We start from the raw sequence: 17,111 nt of genomic DNA on the forward strand, positions 1-17,111 counted from the left end.
TTTTCTTTTTGCCACCAGAGTTATTGCTGGGGCTCAGTGCCTGCATTATGAATCCACTGCTCCTGGAGGCCATTTTCCCCCTTTTGTTGCCCTTGTTTTATCGTTGTTGTGGTTATTATTGTTGTTATTAATGTCGTCGTTGTTGGATAGGACAGAGAGAAATGGAGAGAGGAGGGGAAGACAGAGAGGGGGAGAGAAAGATAGACACCTGCAGACCTGCTTCACCGCCTGTGAAGTGACTCCCCGGCAGGTGGGGAGCCGGGGGCTCGAACTGGATCCTCACACTGGTCCCTGCGCTTCGCGCCATGTGCACTTAACCCGCTGCGCTACCACCCAACCCGGATTTTAATTCTTTATGCAAGGGAAGACAGGCACAGAAAGAAAACCAGTATGACTCCAGCATACATGGTGCTGGGGCTCCAACTCAGGACCTCAGGCATACAAGCTCTGCGCACCACCTCGAGCACCTCTCCCAGTGAACACTATTTTTTTCCCCCCAAAGACTTATTAAATGAATGAGAGGGAGAGAAAGAGTCCGAGTTTTACTCTGGCACATGTGAAGCCAGGGGTCAAACGCAGGACCTCATGCTTAAACGTCCCGTTCTGCCTAATGCTACTGCAAGTCTTGAGAGCCAGGACATCAAGCCCCACAGACAGCCATTCGCGGGGGGGGGGGGGGGGGGGGTCCTCTCCGCGCACGCGTGGACCAGCCCGCTGGCCTCGACCCCATGAGACCATAGAGCCTCCACGGGGTGGGCGGAAGGGCCAGAAACCGGGGCCGCTCTGTCCCCCCACTTCCGGCAGCACCTCGCTGCTCCGGGAGCCGCTGCCGCCGCGTACGCAGTTTCCATGGGGACTGAAGATGGCGCCGCGAGGTGAGATTCCGCGGGTGTGTGACAGTCGCTGCTCTTCCTCCTGTCAGTGCTGCACCCCCTCTCCCCCCGCTCCTTCTCGTGTCTCCCAGTGCTCGACCGAAAACTCCAAGCTGTCACACAGACAGACAGACACCCTCCTCTGCAGCAAATCACAAGCGCCCAGGGGTCCGTCGCCCTCTGTTTTCACCAAGTCACACACACAACCGGCCAAAAGACCGGACACCGAGCCGCCCTCCCACCCTCTCGCGTCTGTGTTCATCTCCGCAGGTAAACGCTTGTCCTCCACCCCGCTGGAGATCCTGTTCTTTCTGAACGGGTGGTACTATGCCACCTACTTCCTGCTGGAACTCTTCGTATTTCTGTATAAAGGTAAGTAACGCCCGGGGCTTGACTGCCCGCGCCCCGACATCCCTTCTCCACTCCAGCCCGGAACCTTCTTGGCCGCAGCGAGAACTCCATGAGCTCGGGAAGTGTGGGCTTCTCTCCCTTATGACTCTTCCCCCCATTATTGATTGATCGATTGATTGATCGCATAGGACAGAGAAATTGAGAGGGGAGGAGGAGATAGGGAGGGAGAGAGACAGACACCTTCAGACATGGCTTCACTGCTTGTGACCACCCTGCGGGCGGGGAGCCAGGACTGGACCCAGAATCCTTGAGTTGGTCCTTGTGATTCACACTATGTCCGCGTCGCCAGATGCACCACTGCCAGACGCCCCTCAGACACCATCTTTACCACATGTTATTATTATCCTTTAAAAAAAATTTTCTTTATTGGGGAAATTAATGTCTTACATTCAGCAGTAAGTACAATAGTTTGTACATGCATAACATTTCCCCAGTTTCCCATATAACAATACGACCCCCACTGGGTCCTCTGGCTGCTTGAACTCTTGTAACCTGCTGTGAAATAGGTTAGAAATCATCCCTCCGGATGCAAAAAGACTTTCATGCCTAAGGCTCGGAAGTCCCAGGTCAATCCCCAGCACCACAAGCCGGAGCTGAGCGGGGCTCTGGTTAAAAATAATGATGATGGGGAGTCGGGCCGTAGCGCAGCGGCTTAAGCGCAGGTGGCGCGAAGCCCAAGGACCGGCGGAAGGATCCCGGTTCGAGCCCCGGCTCCCCACCTGCAGGGGCGTCTCTTCACAGGCGGTGAAGCAGGTCTGCAGGTGTCTGTCTTTCTCTTCCTCCTCTCTGTCTTCCCCTCCTCTCTCCATTTCTCTCTGTCCTATCTAACAAAGACGACATCAATAACGACAATAATAACTACAACAACAATTAAAAAAAACAAGGGCAACAAAAGGGAAAATAAATAAAGAAATAATAGTGATGGTGAATCTTCCTCTAATAGACGTTAAGCCACAGCATGTTGAACACATCCTGCAGCAGGTTAACAGGTCCCGCCCACACCCACTGACTGGCTCACGGAAGCCCATAGGACGTGTGTCCTCTTTCTTCCTGTGGGAGGGGAAGTTCTTGTGGGTGCTGTGAAAATATCATTTATAAACTCAGGATTTTGTTTTGGCAGGTCTCCTGCTTCCATATCCAACAGCCAACCTAATATTGGATGTGGTGATGCTTCTCCTCTATCTCGGAATTGAGATAATCCGACTGTTTTTTGGTGAGTGACTTCCATTCCTTATGAGGTGACGTCCGTCTGTAACTTGATTAACCATAGCAGGTACATAGCCTAGGCTCACAGTGAGAGATTGGATCTGAGCGCAAATCCCGTGAATCCCCCCTCCAGTTTCAGGCTGTGCCATATTTGGGGTCGTGATTTACCTCTGTTGCTCTGTAGAACTTGGGCTGGGGGCGGGGGGAGAAGAGGTGGGACCTGGGGAGATGGTATAATGGTTCTACACAAGACTTTCATGCCTGAGGCTCTGGGCTCCCAGGTTCAATCCCCAGCACCACCATAAGCCAGAGCTGAGCAGTGATCTGGGGTTTCTCTTTCTCTCTCTCTCTTCTCTGTAGCTCCTTCATTAAAAAGTAAATTACTGGGAGTCAGGCTGTAGCACAGGGGTTAAGCACAGGTGGTGCAAAGCGCCAAGGACCGAGTAAGGATCCTGGTTTGAATCCTGGCTCCCCACTTTACAGGCACTTTACAGGCGGTGAAGCAGGTGTGCAGGTGTCTATTTTTCACTCCCCCTCTCTGTCCTCCCCTCCTTTCTCCATTTCTCTCTGTCATATCCAACAATGACGACAACAATAATAATAACCACAACAATAAAACAACAAGGGCAACAAAAGGGAATAAATAAATATTAAAAAAAATTTTAAAAAAGTAAATTACTTAAAAGATTGGGGGTGGGCTGTGGCATGTTAGATCATTTCTTTCCTATTGCTTTCCTTCCACAAGAATGCCTGGTTCCTCTCACTGGTTTGCTTGGGAGAAGATTTAGTTCTAGCTTCCTTGTCCAGGGTAGTAGATGCCTGCACAGATCAGTTCTAAGGCCCACATCTCTGAAAAAAAAAGACGTTATTCACTTATTTTTGTCACTAGGGTTATTGCTATTGCTCACTGCCTGCATGACTCAGCCACTCCTGGTGGACATTTTTTTTTTTTTTTTTCTCTTTAATAGAGGGTGAGAGAGAGAGAGAGACAGGGAGGGAGGGACACAAGAGAAACGCTGCTCCATCACTTGTGAGTCATCTCTGCAGATTTCATGGCTATGCAATAAGCTTCATGCCTGAAGCTCCAAGGTCCCAGATTCAAGCTACAAGCTGGAGGCCATGAAGGAGCCAAGAACTGGAGCCATGCGCTTCACAGGCCCCACTTCCAGGCTGGCTCCCACTCAAGGGACAGTGGGATTTTTTTCTGGCGAGAATTTTGCTTCTAATTATAGTCACAGGGGGTTGGTCAGTGGTGCTCCTGGTTAAGTATACATGTTGCCAGGCCCAAGGACCTGGGTTCAAGCCCCTGGTCCCCATCTGCAGTGGGGGAAGCTTCACAAGGGGTAGAGCAGTGCTGCAGGTGTCTCTTCTATCTCCCCCTTTCCTCTCTCTCTCTCTCTCTCTCTCTCTTTAATGTTATTTGTTTTTGAGAGAGATACAGAGACACAGAAACACCGGAGCTCTGCTCAGCTCTGGTTTATGGTGGTTGTGGGGGATTGAACCTGGGACTTTGGATATCCTCAGCCACGAGTCTTGTATGTACCACTATTATGCTATTTCCCCTGCCCCCCCTTCCCTCTCAGTTTCTCTCTGGACTCCCCTCTCCACCCCGTATAAGTCTCCACTCCCCACCCCCCTTCCAGGGCTGTTTTTCTCTGCCTCGTTTGCCCAGCACATGCCAGCCAGCCTTCCTATGAGGGCAAGGAAAGCAGACCACTGGGAGATGACTCCATGGGCTGTATTTCACAGGCACGAAGGGAAACCTCTGCCAGCGCAAGATGCCACTTGGTATCAGTGTGGCTTTGACCTTCCCATCGGCCACGATGGCCGCCTACTACCTGCTGCTGCAGACCTACGTGCTGCGCCTGGAAGCCATCATGAACGCCATCTTGCTTGTCTTCTGTGGCTCAGAGCTGCTGCTGGCGGCGCTCACCCTGGCTGCATTCTCCAGGTACTGCTGCTCAGGGGCCGTTGAGCCACCCCAGGGAGGGACTCAAATGTTGTTCTGAAGCCAGAGGGCTTGTGCAGACATTCATTCAAGGGGAAGCAGGGCAGACAGTTACCCAGTAGGAGATAGTCTCCTTGTTGTTTGAGGCCAAGAGGCTTGGGATATACACCAGTTTAGGTCAGCTTTTCTTGATCACAGGTTTAACAATTTCTTCCTTTCTTTCTGCCGTCAGTATGGACAGGATCTGAAGTCGACAACTTCCAACCAGCTTTCACGGACTGAGACCACACACACTCCTGGTACATCCACTGTGCCAGTGAGAAATGATGGGCCAAGCTGTCCTAGGTGGGGGAGGCGGGCGGCTTTTTCTCGGCACAGCCACATGGGGAACCAGCTGAGCGTAAGGCCACCAGGCCCCGTCTCCTCAACTGAGACCATCAGTCAACCCAAGAGACTCTTCTGTATTCCAGGGTAGGGCCGGGCAAGGCCGTTCTCTGCCCTGGGCCTTCTCAGTAAGGACTCCCTGCTGACTTCCAGTTCCCCTCTTGAGCCTTTGTGGTCAGAGCATCTGTGTGCACCACACTGGGTCCTTGGACTCTCGGCAGGACCAGAGCCGCCTCCGGTATGTGTGCGGTGTCGCACCAGTCACACAAGCAGGCTTAGACTCAGGGTGTGGTGCTGGTAATGGTGCGGGAGCCCCTCATCCATTCCCGAGCTGGGGTACCACATTTTTTTTTTTTTTTGTAGCTCATAGTGTTATTTTTCTACTCTCATCATGAAACGACCGCCATTTTCTAATAAAAACCTATTTTCTGTTGTGGGGCTTTGCAGCCTTTTCCTTATAGCCCTTCCAGAATTCCTTTCTGAATTCCATCTGCTCCAAGAGGCAGACAAGCCAGGCTTAGTGACCCAGTGTGGATGCAAGCAGGCAAAGGGGGTCTGGATTTCTTCCCCAGCTCCAGACTGAATGCCTCAAGCTGCAGCCACCTTCTCTGCCTTCTGCAGGTCTGTCATCTGTACATGTCTGTAGTTTTCATCATGTTCTCCCAAAGCCATCCTGTCTGTCTGTCATTCCTCCTACAGATCACTGCAGCTTGTTTCCAGGTTGAGGCAAAGGGCTGATTTATTCGAAAATTTCAAGTTCTTGTAAAAGGAAGCTGGGGTTGCCCTAGATGAGTGTACCAGCATCTTGTCTGGGTAGCTATTTTTTAACTTTTATTTTCCCTTTTGTTGCCCTTGTTGTAGTTATTGATGCCATTGTTGTTAGAGAGAAATGGAGAGAGGAGGGGAAGACAGAGAGGGGGAGAGAAAATGGACACCTGCAGACCTGCTTCACTGCCTGTGAAGCAACTCCCCTGCAGGTGGGGAGCCGGGGGCTCGAACCAGGATCCTACGCTGATCCTTGTGCTTTGCACCACATATGCTTAACCCACTGCACTACTGCCCGATTCCCCTGGGTAGTCATCTTCAAAACATTTTCTTCTTGTGTCCAGTGGTTAGCCAGAAGCCATCAGTAGCCAACCAAGATGGAATCCACTTTAGAAAACTTAAAACCCTGTGCCTGTCAGATGAATCCTAGAAATTTGTTCCTATTCAAAGCACAAAGTGGTCTTTTAAGCATTTTATGCTGGTTTTTAGTTTTCTGCTTATTTCTTGTAGTTAGTCTCATCCTATGGAGGCTTTTTTAAAAACAAATATTTATTCCCTTTTGTTGCCCTTATTTTTTTATTGTTGTAGTTATTGTTGTGGTTGTTGGATAGGACAGAGAGAAATGGAGAGAGGAGGGGAAGACAGAGAGGCGAGAAAGACACCTGCAGACCTGCTTCACTGCCCGTGAAGTGACCGCCCCCCCCCCCCCGCAGGTGGGGAGCCGGGGGCTCAAACCAGGATCCTTAAACTGGTCCTTGAGCTTCACACCATGTGCACTTAACCCGCTGAGCTACCCCCCCTTTGGCTTTTTGCATGAATTTTATGCTCTTTTTTTTAAAAAAGATTTTTTAATATTTACTTCCTTTTTGTTGCCCTTATCGTTATTATTGTTGTTGATGTCGGTGGTGGATAGGACAGAGAGAAATGGAAAGAGGAGGGGAAGACAGAGAGGGGGAGAGAAAGACAGACACCTGCAGACCTGCTTCACTGCCCATGAAGCGACTCCCCTGCAGGTGGGGAGCTGGGGGCTCGAACTGGGATCCTTAGGCCAGTCCTTGCGCTTTGCGCTACCGCAGGACTCCCTATTCTTTTTATTTATTAGATACAGACACCTAGAAATCGAGAGAGGAGGAGGAGATAGAGGGAGAGAGACAGAGACACCTGCAGTCCTGCTCCACCACTCATGAAGCTTTCCCCCTACAGGTAGGGACCGGGGGCTCGAACCTGGATCCTTGAGCATTGTAACATAAACGCTTAACCGGGTGCGCCACCACCCGGCCCCAACATTTTCTCAAGGGTTAATGGGAGGAGAAAGAATCAGATGTCACTCTGGCACATGTGATCCTGGGGGTTCAATGCATAAGTCACTGCACCACCTCCTGGGTTGTCAAGTTAGAATTCTAAGGGACTTTAGATCCACTGGATCTACTGATAACCCCCCACTTTGCAGCTTTAGAGATGAGGATGAGTGTGGTTGAAGCCCTCTCATTTCCGTCATGGCTCTATACATCAGGATTCTTCCCTTCAGCTGAACTCGGACACCAGAACTGAGTCACATAAATCCAAACTAAGACTTTAAGGGTTTAGAATCTTAGGCATTGTGAAGGGTCAATGACAACTTGACATTTTCTTCACCAGGCTGTATATTTAGATGGGTAAGGGTCGAAGCTGAACCTCAGGGGTACAGACCTGTATGAAGGTTTCCCACAGAAAACGTCCTTCCTCACACCCCACAGCAAGTATGGCTAAGCAGTCCAGTTTCACCATCACCCCACAGCCTCTCCATTACCCGCTGGGCCCGACACACCTCCACAAATCTATTCAATGCAAAATCCATAAAACAGCTCACACCCCATTTATTATTTTAAAATATTTTGTTACAAAAGGAAAAAAATACAATGCAGTATAAAAGATTGACAGAGTCATCAAGTTTATTACACAATTTTCAACCTATCAGAAAGACAAACAAATCACCGACAACAGGGGACGAGGCCTTGGCCTTTTTGAGGGCTGGGTTTCTTTTTCTTTCTTTCTCTCCTTTTGCTATCGGGAAATAAAACTAAAAATTGTGTCATTGAATAAAAACAGAAAAATGGGGAGAAAAATAATTCTCCAGGTAAACGGCTTTTCTGGTATTCTATCTTTTTTTTTTTTTCCCCTTACATTGTCACCACTCTTGGTTTTCTCTATATTTTAAAAAGATCCCTGGGAGCTGCCCTTGAGGATAAGCACATCACTTAACACTTGGCCGGCTGGGCTGCCCTGTTCTGAAGTAGAGGTGGGGGCAAAAGCTATAAACCTGCAGCCTCCGTCTCACGGGAAAGCGCCTCTCCACCCGAGGGGATTCCCTTAGTGGCTAATGGAAGGCTGTCAGAGCGTGCAGGCAACAGAGGCAAGGTTCAGTCCAACTCAGTCTCTCAGAAGGGTCTCCAGCGACCCTACGTCTCACTCGCCCAGTCTCGCCTCGAATGCCGCCTCTCTTTCCAAGTCAGAAGGCGGCACCCCGTGGAAGCTCGTGGAGGCAGCCCGGCCCCCCGCGCCAACACTTGCACACAGGCTGTGGGACAAGCGGGTCCATCTACCTGTGCAAAAAGGAGCCCCCAGGGTGGTGGTCCTTAGAGCTCGGAGCCAGCTCACTCAGGCCAGGCTCCGATTTCCTTGTGCTCCTTTCTCAGAGGCTGAGTGAGGGGAACTACAAGTCAACAGTCAAAAGGTGGAAAGACACCTCATTTGACTCTTTGCCTGCCTACTAGTGCCACGTTCTCCTACAATAAGTGTGTACCAGGGGGATGCAAGCCCATACTTACATCAAACCTAAAAAAAATACAATAAAATAAAAGTCTATGGAAGTAGGCCACACCCTGGCAAGCTGCTTCCTTCCCCACTCGTCCTGGTACTTCACGAGGGCTCTTCACTGATGAGGTCCGACGTCCCCTCTCCCAACGGCAGTACCTTCCTCTAAAACAAGGAAGGAGCCTTCTGGGGAAAAGGGCTCCATGTATGAAATGGAAAGGCCCCAGGGAAATGGAACACCTAGTACAGCCGGTTATTGCAAGAGGCAGCCAAGCACAAAGCAGCAGAGGGTGGTGACGGTCTGCCAGGCTCCCGGCAGAAAGCAGCCTCAGTGGCCTCTGCCTGGGAGGGGCAGGCCCAGGCGGAGGCCGGGCAGCGGGGAGCTGGAAGGGTGCAGCCCTCTGGGAGGTCAGGGAACAAACCGTCAAGATGCGAGGAGGAAAAGCAAGAAGAGGAGGAGCTTTTCCTAAGGTCATTTCTAATCTCGTGGTCCCTCCTCACAGGGCTGGAAAGGAAAAAGAGCTCAACAAAGTAATAATATGTTAGCAAGGGGGTTGAACCCTCTTGGCCCCATCAAACCAAGTGCTGAGGGCAGGCCGCTGGGCATATTTTGGCACACCCAGCTGCTCTCCCAGACCCCCCCCCCCCGCCGGGGACCCATTTTCTGTGAGAAGGAAATCTTCCTTCCCATCAACCCCACCACTGTCTGCTCCTGGAGAATCAAAAACTCAACACATTTCCTTGGACAAAGCACCACTGCCCACAGAAACCAGGGGCCTGGAGATGTTTTCTTTCTGTCTGCCACCCCTCCCAACCACAGTCTTAGGCCATTTCCCCTGGCAAGCAAGAAGTGTGGGGCTGAGAGGGCTGCCAGGCAGTCTTCAGTTCTGCAGGGCAGAGGGCATTCCCTGGGTGTCTGGAGAGTGTTAGGGGCTGGAGGAAGGGGGGAGGGGTGGAGGGGCCTCCGTCCTTTCGTCCTGATCAAGGTGAGGAGATGCAAGTCCATTAAAAACATTTTGCTTCCAACCAGACTCCTGCAATGAGAACACCGGAAGAGAGGAAAAGACCAGTTAGAGGTTACTTTCTGAGGCGCGGGCTCATGCACTATGCTGGTATTGTCTAGAACTATAACATACAAAGTGGAAAATGCAGACAGAACGTAACTCTCTCAAAGGAAACAGCTGTACGTGGCACTAAGTCGTGAGAGGACGATGGGTGGAGAAGCTACGGCAGGTACAGAGGAGGTGGGGGACCAGACAATGGATGAGTGGAGTCTTGATGAGTCTGATTCAAGAGGGGACTGGGCCGGAGAAGTATGAACACTCCCGTATCTCAAGAAAAGTCACTGTCAGGGAACACAGTGAGTCCCACTTCAGAGAATCTATTCTGATTAAGTCAAAACTTACCTTAAGGGAGAGGAAATCTGGAAATGGCAAGTGCAACAGTAAGAACACCAGTGTGCATATTACCACGCCCGTCAACCCTTCCCCCAAATCCAAGAAGCCCCACCTTGCAGGAAGCTCTTGAACATCTTCCCCCATCTTTTTTTTTTTTCTTTCTTTCCCCCACTCATCTTTTAAAGAAGCCCTAGTTAACACAGATTCCAAAGAGCCTCCTTATGACCATGTATCCAAATCCAATGCACACACACAAGCCAGAGATTTTCTAGGCTGGACCAAATCAAAGATTTTAAGCCGCTAACTAACTAACTAACTAACTAGCAGCTGTGAGGACCAAGAAGCACCAAGGAGAACTGATCTGGCCAGGTCAGCACAGGAAGTGAGGCATGGACATAAAAGAGAACCAGAAGTCACCATCCAAGAAGTCCAAAGAAACAGCATAATGGTTCTACAAAAGACTCTCATGCCTGAGACTCAGAGGTCCCAGGTTCAATTCCTAACACCTCCATAAGCCCCCACCCTCCAACTAAAGCACTGCTACTATTAATAATAATAATAACAGAACTTCAGCCCAATAGCAAAACCCTGCCAGGTCACCTGTGATATATCTCTACACACTGGGTCTCGAGCCATTCAGCTCTTTTCCCATTGTCATGATGTCACTCTGTAGAGGGGTGGGCTGGTCACTGTGATCAAATAGAACAGAATTAGGCTAGGGGGAGAAGAAATTAAGTCGAGGCTTAGAATTTCAACTGCCAAAACTGGCTTTGTAGCCCACACACAAATGCTCAGCCTTCATGAACTTTTATAACCTAGATGAGCAATCCCGGGGGGGGGGGGGAAGACACCCACAAGCTGCCAATCCCTCTCCTTCTGTAATGACACCCGTTCAGCTCAGGACTGGCATGGCCGCTGCCAACTATGCACATGCAGGCATTTGTCTTATTTTCTTTAAAAATTTTTAAAATTTAAAAAATATTTGATTTTAATGAGACAGATACAGAGAGAAAGATATAGAAACACTAGAGCACTGCTCAGCTCTGGCTTATGGTGGTGTGGGGATTGGACTTGGGAAGCTGGAGCCGCAGGCATGAAAGTCCTTTACATAGCTATTAGGCTGTCTCCCAGCCCTTTAATATCTATTTAGTGGATAGAAGACTGTCAGAAATCAAGGAGGAGAGGGTGAATGGGAGAAAGACACCCGCAACTCTGCTTCACCACTTGCAAAGCTTTCCCCCTGCAGGTGGCGACTTGGGGTTCGAACCCAGGTCCTTGTGCATTGTAACGTGCACTCAACTAGATGCACCATCACCCGGCCCCTCATTTTCTACTGAATCCCTCAGCGTTCTCAGTGTCACACTATTAAGGCTTCTGAATGTTTATACTGGATCAAATAGAAAGCTTAGTGGGTTTTCCTCAATTGAGAAGGGAGGAGGAGACAGCCCTGCTTCAATACTCATAAAGCCTCTCCTCCGCAAGTGGGGACTAGGGGCTCGAACCTGGGTCCTTATACACTGCAACGTATGAACTCAACTGACTGAGCCACTAACTGGCCCCAAAAGTTCAGTTTTCACTGCACCAAAAGGCTAGGAATGAGGTGAAAATGATTGCATTACAAGTATGATAATAAACTAAAACAACAAGCAACAGTCAAAGTCACAGTACTTAGCACTATCCTCCAGCTCCAAAGAGCAATACACACACACATATACACTCAAGACAGATAGATAGATATATTTATCACTAAGAAACTGTAATTTCCTTATACAAGATCAGTTCCTACAAAATAAGGCATAAAGGATGACTAGTACATCAAGAAAAGTATATTACAAGGCTGGCTGGGGAGATAAGCATAAATGGTAATGCAAAAACACCTTTAAGTGCTCGAGGCTTTGATGTCCCAAGTTCAATCCCCAGCATACCATAAGTCAGAGGAGAGCAATGTTCTGGTAAAGAAAGAAAAACAACAACAAAAAACGGGGGGGGGGGGGGGGAAATAAACGGCAGTGGTGGTGCGCCTGGTTAAACACACAGATAAAGCGCAAGGATCCAGGTTCGAATCCCAGCTCCCCACCTGCAGGGGAGACGCTCTACAAGTGGTGAAGCAGGTCTGCAGGTGTCTGTCTTTCTCTCACCCTCTCTGTCTCCCCCTCTTCTAAATTTCTCTCTGTCCTGTCCAATAAAATGGAAAAAATGGCTGCCAGGCACAGTGGATTGTAGTGCTGGCATTAAGCCCCAGCTATAGCCCTGGATTTAAAAAAAAAAAAAGGGAGTCGGGCGGTGGCGCAAACGCAAGGACCGGCGTAAGGATCCCGGTTCGAGCCCCCGGCTCCCCACCTGCAGGGGAGTCGCTTCACAAGTGGTGAAGCAGGTCTGCAGGTGTCTGTCTTTCTCTCCCCCTCTCTGTCTTCCCCTCCTCTCTCCATTTCTCTCTGTTCCAACAGCAACAACATCAGTAACAACAATTACAATAAAACAAGGGCAACAAAAGGGAAAATAAATAAACATTAATATATATATAAAGAAAATTAAAAAAAAAGTGGGGTGGGGGAGAGGGAGAAAAAAAAGAGAAAAATTATAACACCCAATTCTTCAAAGTTCCTTTTTTAAATTTTTATTATTTTTATTTACTGGATAGAGAAAGCCAGAAATCAAGAGGGAAGGGGGTTATAGAGAGGGAGACAGATACCTGCAGCCCCGCTTCACCACTTGCAAAGCTTTCCCCCTGCAGGTGGGGACTGGGGGCTCGAACCCAGGTCCTTGCACACTGTAATGTGTGCGCTTAACCAGGTGCACCACCACCCGGCCCCTATCTTCAAGGGTTGTTAGGGCTACACAGAAGTGGTGACATCTGGATGTAGACAGAAGCTAGCTTCCTGTGCCAGGGAGTTTAGGTCCCAGAGGAGGAGCCCACACTGAGGGAGGAGGGCACAAAAGGGTCCCACTGCTGTCCTCGGACTGTGCTCACCCTTTATTCTCCAGGAACACGCAACATGGTTGCTACTGTTTTCTAAGAGCTATTTGTGTGTTTGGAGTGTCTACAAAGTCCCCACATGGAATCTCCTGAGCCACCATCGGGGAACTGCAGACAGAATTGAGAATCCTCAGGGTGAGAGAATATAAGAAACACCAGTTTCAGGTGTCTAGACTTAGCTCTTTTGAATGGACATATAATTCAAATAGAAAGTAAGGAATTAGAAAACGTGCCTCAGGAAGCTCTTCAATTTGTCACAGGCCTGGACCAGCCAAATCATGGTTTCCTGAAGACTACTGGATCATACAATTCTCAAAGTTCTCCAAACTGGACCATCCCCTCAATGGAAGAAGTAGTCCCATTTTATACAGGAGGCACAGAAAGAGCTAAAGTCCCAGGTCCAGAAGTCCAGTCTCTGAAGTACCAGTGATCAGCACACCTTACAGTTCCAGACAGAGAGGTCTCTGGAGCAAACCTTTAGAATTCGGGGGATGCAACTACACACTTTTAACTACTGAACTGAACGTGGCTGCAGAGACCAGAACATTCATGCTGGACACGACAGATACTACTTCCCTAGTCATTGTTATATTGGTCAATTCCAAAGGACACAGACTCTGCAGGCTGGGGGAGAGGGGATTATTAGGGAGACTAGGCACCATTCCCACTCAAACTAGAGAGACTTCAAAGTCCCAGCTACAGAAGGGATGCGAATGCACCAAAGACCTACTCTAACATCTGCCCTTCCCATCCCCAAGACTGAATTTGAATCAGAGCTAAGATCGACCCAGTCTGGAAAAGAGAAATTTCCCATGAGTGGTCATCCCACTTCCGGTTATCTTGTCCATCTCCAAAACTCTCTCCCTTTACACTGTCTGAACTGGAAGACGCTTTGAAGAGGGTTAAACCGGGAACAGCTGCTGGCTATGATAACATCACCCCAGAACTCATTCTTAACCTGGGTCCCGCGGCAAAGAAGTGGCTCGCTTCATTCCTGTCCCACATCTTGGAATCTGAGTCTATGCCCAAAGTTTGGCGTCGTGCGAAGATAATAGCGGTTTTGAAACCAAAGAAAGACCCAACACTGGCCGCCAGCTATAGACCAATTTCTCTCTTCTCCGTGTGTTACAAATTCCTTGAGAGGCTGCTTCTGTCACGTATTTCTCCTCTTACAGAGAAATTCCTATCACCCGCCCAAGCTGGTTTCCGCCCAGGAAGATCTACCTGCGAACAAGCCCTGGCCCTCTCAACTTACATTGAAAATGGATTCCAGAAGAAGTTAAAGACGGGTGCTGTCTTTGTTGATCTCACAGCAGCCTATGACACGGTCTGGCACCGTGGTCTCCTAGTCAAGATCTCAAGACGCCTGCCTCTATGGGTGGCCAACACTATATCGTTTCTTCTCCAAAACAGAAGATTCCGGGTGCATCTGGGTGACAAGTCTAGCAGATGGAGACTTGTCTCAAGTGGCCTCCCCCAGGGCTCTGTTCTGGCTCCTACGCTATTTAATATTTACATCAATGACCTCCCAGAAACTTCTTCAAGGAAGTTCATCTACGCCGATGACATCTGCTGTGCAACTCAGGCATCCAAGTTCGACATCCTCGAGGAAACACTCACGAAAGACATGTCTCTGATATCTGATTACTGTAAAAAATGGCGACTAATCCCTAGCACTGCAAAAAACGGTATCATCTGTTTTCCATCTACACCATGCCTCAGCCTCGCGTGAGCTTAATGTGCAGCTTGGCGATACGAAAATCCGGCACGAAGCCCAGCCAGTCTATCTTGGCGTTACTCTCGATCGCACTCTGTCATTTCACGAACATCTCATAAAAACTGCAGCAAAGGTGGGCGCGAGGAATCACATCATTGCAAGACTGGCCAGCTCCTCATGGGGCGCGAGCGCTTCCAAACTACGATCATCCTCTCTGGCATTATGCTATTCCACTGCAGAATACTGTGCCCCAGTATGGTTCCGTAGCCCCCATGTCCACTTGGTCGATTCCAAATTATATTCCTCCATGAGGATAATTTCTGGAACCATCCGTTCCACGGCTGCCAGTTCTTAGCAACATCGCCCCGCCAGATATTCGTCGAAACGCGGCATCATCTAAGTTCATTTCCCACATCTACGCTCGACCGGACCTGCCAATATACGCGGATATCTTCGCCCACCCTGTCCAACGCTTGACGTCTCGTCACCCAATCTGGTCCCCTACGCCTACACTGAACTTCTCTGTTCCAGACTCTTGGAAACAGAGTTGGCAGTCAGCTGAGGTAAAGAACAAACACCTCATCACAGACCCCTGCAAGCGTCAACCCAGCTTTGACCTAGCACGTTATGACTGGGCCCTCCTCAATTGCTATCGAACAGGCCATGGCCCGTGCGCCGCTATGTTCCATCGCTGGGGAGCCAGAGACGACCCGAACTGCCCCTGCGGCTCCAGACAGACTATGACCCACATAGTCAACGACTGCCACCTCTCCAGATTCAAAGGAGGTCTCGAAACTTTACATCAGGCTCAACCTGACGCCGTTGACTGGCTACGGAAGAAGGGCAAACGCTAGAAGAAGGCCAATGCTACGTGTAGGCTCCACCCCCACAGAGCTGGCTTTTTCTGGAGAATGTCAACATCCACTTTATTGCAAAATCTACAAAGAAGAAACTAGAACTCACAGTCTAGAGAAGACTAGCCAAACAGATTTTTACTACATTTTTAGTTCAAAAAACATTGCAGAGGGCTGGGGAGACAGCATAATGGTTATACAAAGGACTTTCAGGCTCTGATCTCTCAAGTTCAACCCCTAGCATCACCGTAAGTCAGGGCTGAGCAGTGCTCTGGTAAACAAACAAACACAACTGCAGAATTTCTCAACTGTTTCTAATCTGGCTATTGTCTCTGAACTATGGGGACCTGTAAGAGTTTTTTTCCCTTTCTTAACCAGTTACCCATCTACCATCCCAAAGATACCAAACAGAGCAGCTGTTTTCTGTCCTCTCTTCGCCTTAAGATCAACAGTCAGTAAAAACCAGGGGCATGGGAGTCGGGTGGTAGCACAACAGGTTAAGCGCACGTGGTGCCAAGCACAAGGACCAGGATCTGTTTCGAGCCCCCAGCTCTCCACCTGCAGAGGAGTCACTTCACAAGCAGTGAAGCAGATCTGCAGGTGTCTGTCCTTCTCTCCCCCTCTCTGACTTTCCCTCCTTTCTCCATTTCTCTCTGTCCTATCTAACAACAACATCAATAACAACAACAATAACTACAACAACAACAGTGAAAAGCAACAAGGGCAACAAAAGGGAAAATATAAAAAAACCAACCGACCAAACAAACAAAAAAAACAGGGGCATCTTCTTATTTTATTTATCTTCCCTTTTGTTGCCCTTGTTTTTTATTGTTGTTGTAGTTATTGTTGTTGTTGATGTCGTCGTTGTTGGATAGGACAGAGAGAAATGGAGAGAGGAGGGGAAGACAGAAAGTGGAAGAGAAAGATAAGACACCTGCAGACCTGCTTCACTGCCTCCCCTTGAAGCGACTCCCCTTGCAGGTGGGGAGCCAGGGTCTCAAACCGGGATCCTTCAACCGGTCCTTGTGCTTTGCACCACCAGTGCTTAACCCGCTGTGCTAGGAGCATCTTCTTAATGCACCTGGTGTGGAACAAAGTGTGGGAAACGCTACAGATTTAAAAGTCTGCAACTACAAGATTGAGACGCCCCAAAGTTACCTGGGTTATGCACTAGCCTCCAGGAACCACAAACCAGACAACTTCTGAAAATCCCCACAGAAAGTTAGTGCTCCTGTTTATATTTTAGAAATGAGTTTTGCTGGGAGCATTACCAGAGATAGATAAACTGATGGAATAAAACAAGGAACTAGGGAGGCGGCTCCCTCTTAATAGGGAGCCTGCTGAGAGCTACCAAGATTCAGTTCTGGTGACATAGCTGGAAGCTCTGGATCTAGCTAAGTCTAACTCAAATCTTTCAATGACTTCACTTAAGTATCCTATTTGTTTTGCTTGTTAAAAAAAATAGTAATAGGGGATGGGGGCATAGCATAATGGTTATGCAAAGAGACTTTCATGTCTGAGGCTCTCAAGTCCCAGCCAGAGCTGAGCAGTGCTCTGGTAAAAAAAAAAAAGAAGAAAAAAAAAAGTAACAGGAGCCTCTGGTGCACCTATGATTACCATCCACGAGGACATGGGTTCAAGCTGCGTGGTGGGGGAAACTTCACAAGTGATGAAGCTGTGCTACAGGTGTCTCTCTCTCAGCCTCTCAATTTCTGTCTCTATCCAATAAATAGCTTTTTAAAATAATAATTATCTTGGACTGGTGGGGGTGCAACCAGTATAGCTCA

The 17,111-nt window shown here is 49.0% G+C and overlaps 2 protein-coding genes across 5 annotated transcripts in view; one reads left to right on the forward strand and one right to left on the reverse strand.

Moving 5' to 3' along the window:
* Positions 1-739: 739 nt before the first annotated feature.
* Positions 740-5,254, forward strand: TMEM216 (transmembrane protein 216). Its single transcript, XM_016189664.2, has 5 exons — positions 740-875; positions 1,143-1,244; positions 2,404-2,496; positions 4,239-4,440; positions 4,670-5,254. The coding sequence occupies exons 1-5, from the start codon at positions 863-865 to the stop codon at positions 4,683-4,685; spliced, it is 426 nt and encodes a 141-aa protein (XP_016045150.1). The 5' UTR covers positions 740-862; the 3' UTR covers positions 4,686-5,254.
* Positions 5,255-7,425: 2,171 nt separating this feature from the next.
* The window catches only part of CPSF7 (cleavage and polyadenylation specific factor 7), a 33,085-nt gene continuing 23,399 nt past the window's right edge, over positions 7,426-17,111 (reverse strand). For all 4 annotated transcript variants that reach the window (XM_007526323.3, XM_060176293.1, XM_060176295.1 and 1 more), the window contains one exon: positions 7,426-9,413. The gene's annotated coding sequence lies outside the window, so the exon portion shown is untranslated. The remainder of the gene's footprint in view (positions 9,414-17,111) is intronic.

Source organism: Erinaceus europaeus, chromosome 17, assembly GCF_950295315.1.
Source record: "Erinaceus europaeus chromosome 17, mEriEur2.1, whole genome shotgun sequence".
NCBI lineage: Eukaryota > Metazoa > Chordata > Mammalia > Eulipotyphla > Erinaceidae > Erinaceus > Erinaceus europaeus.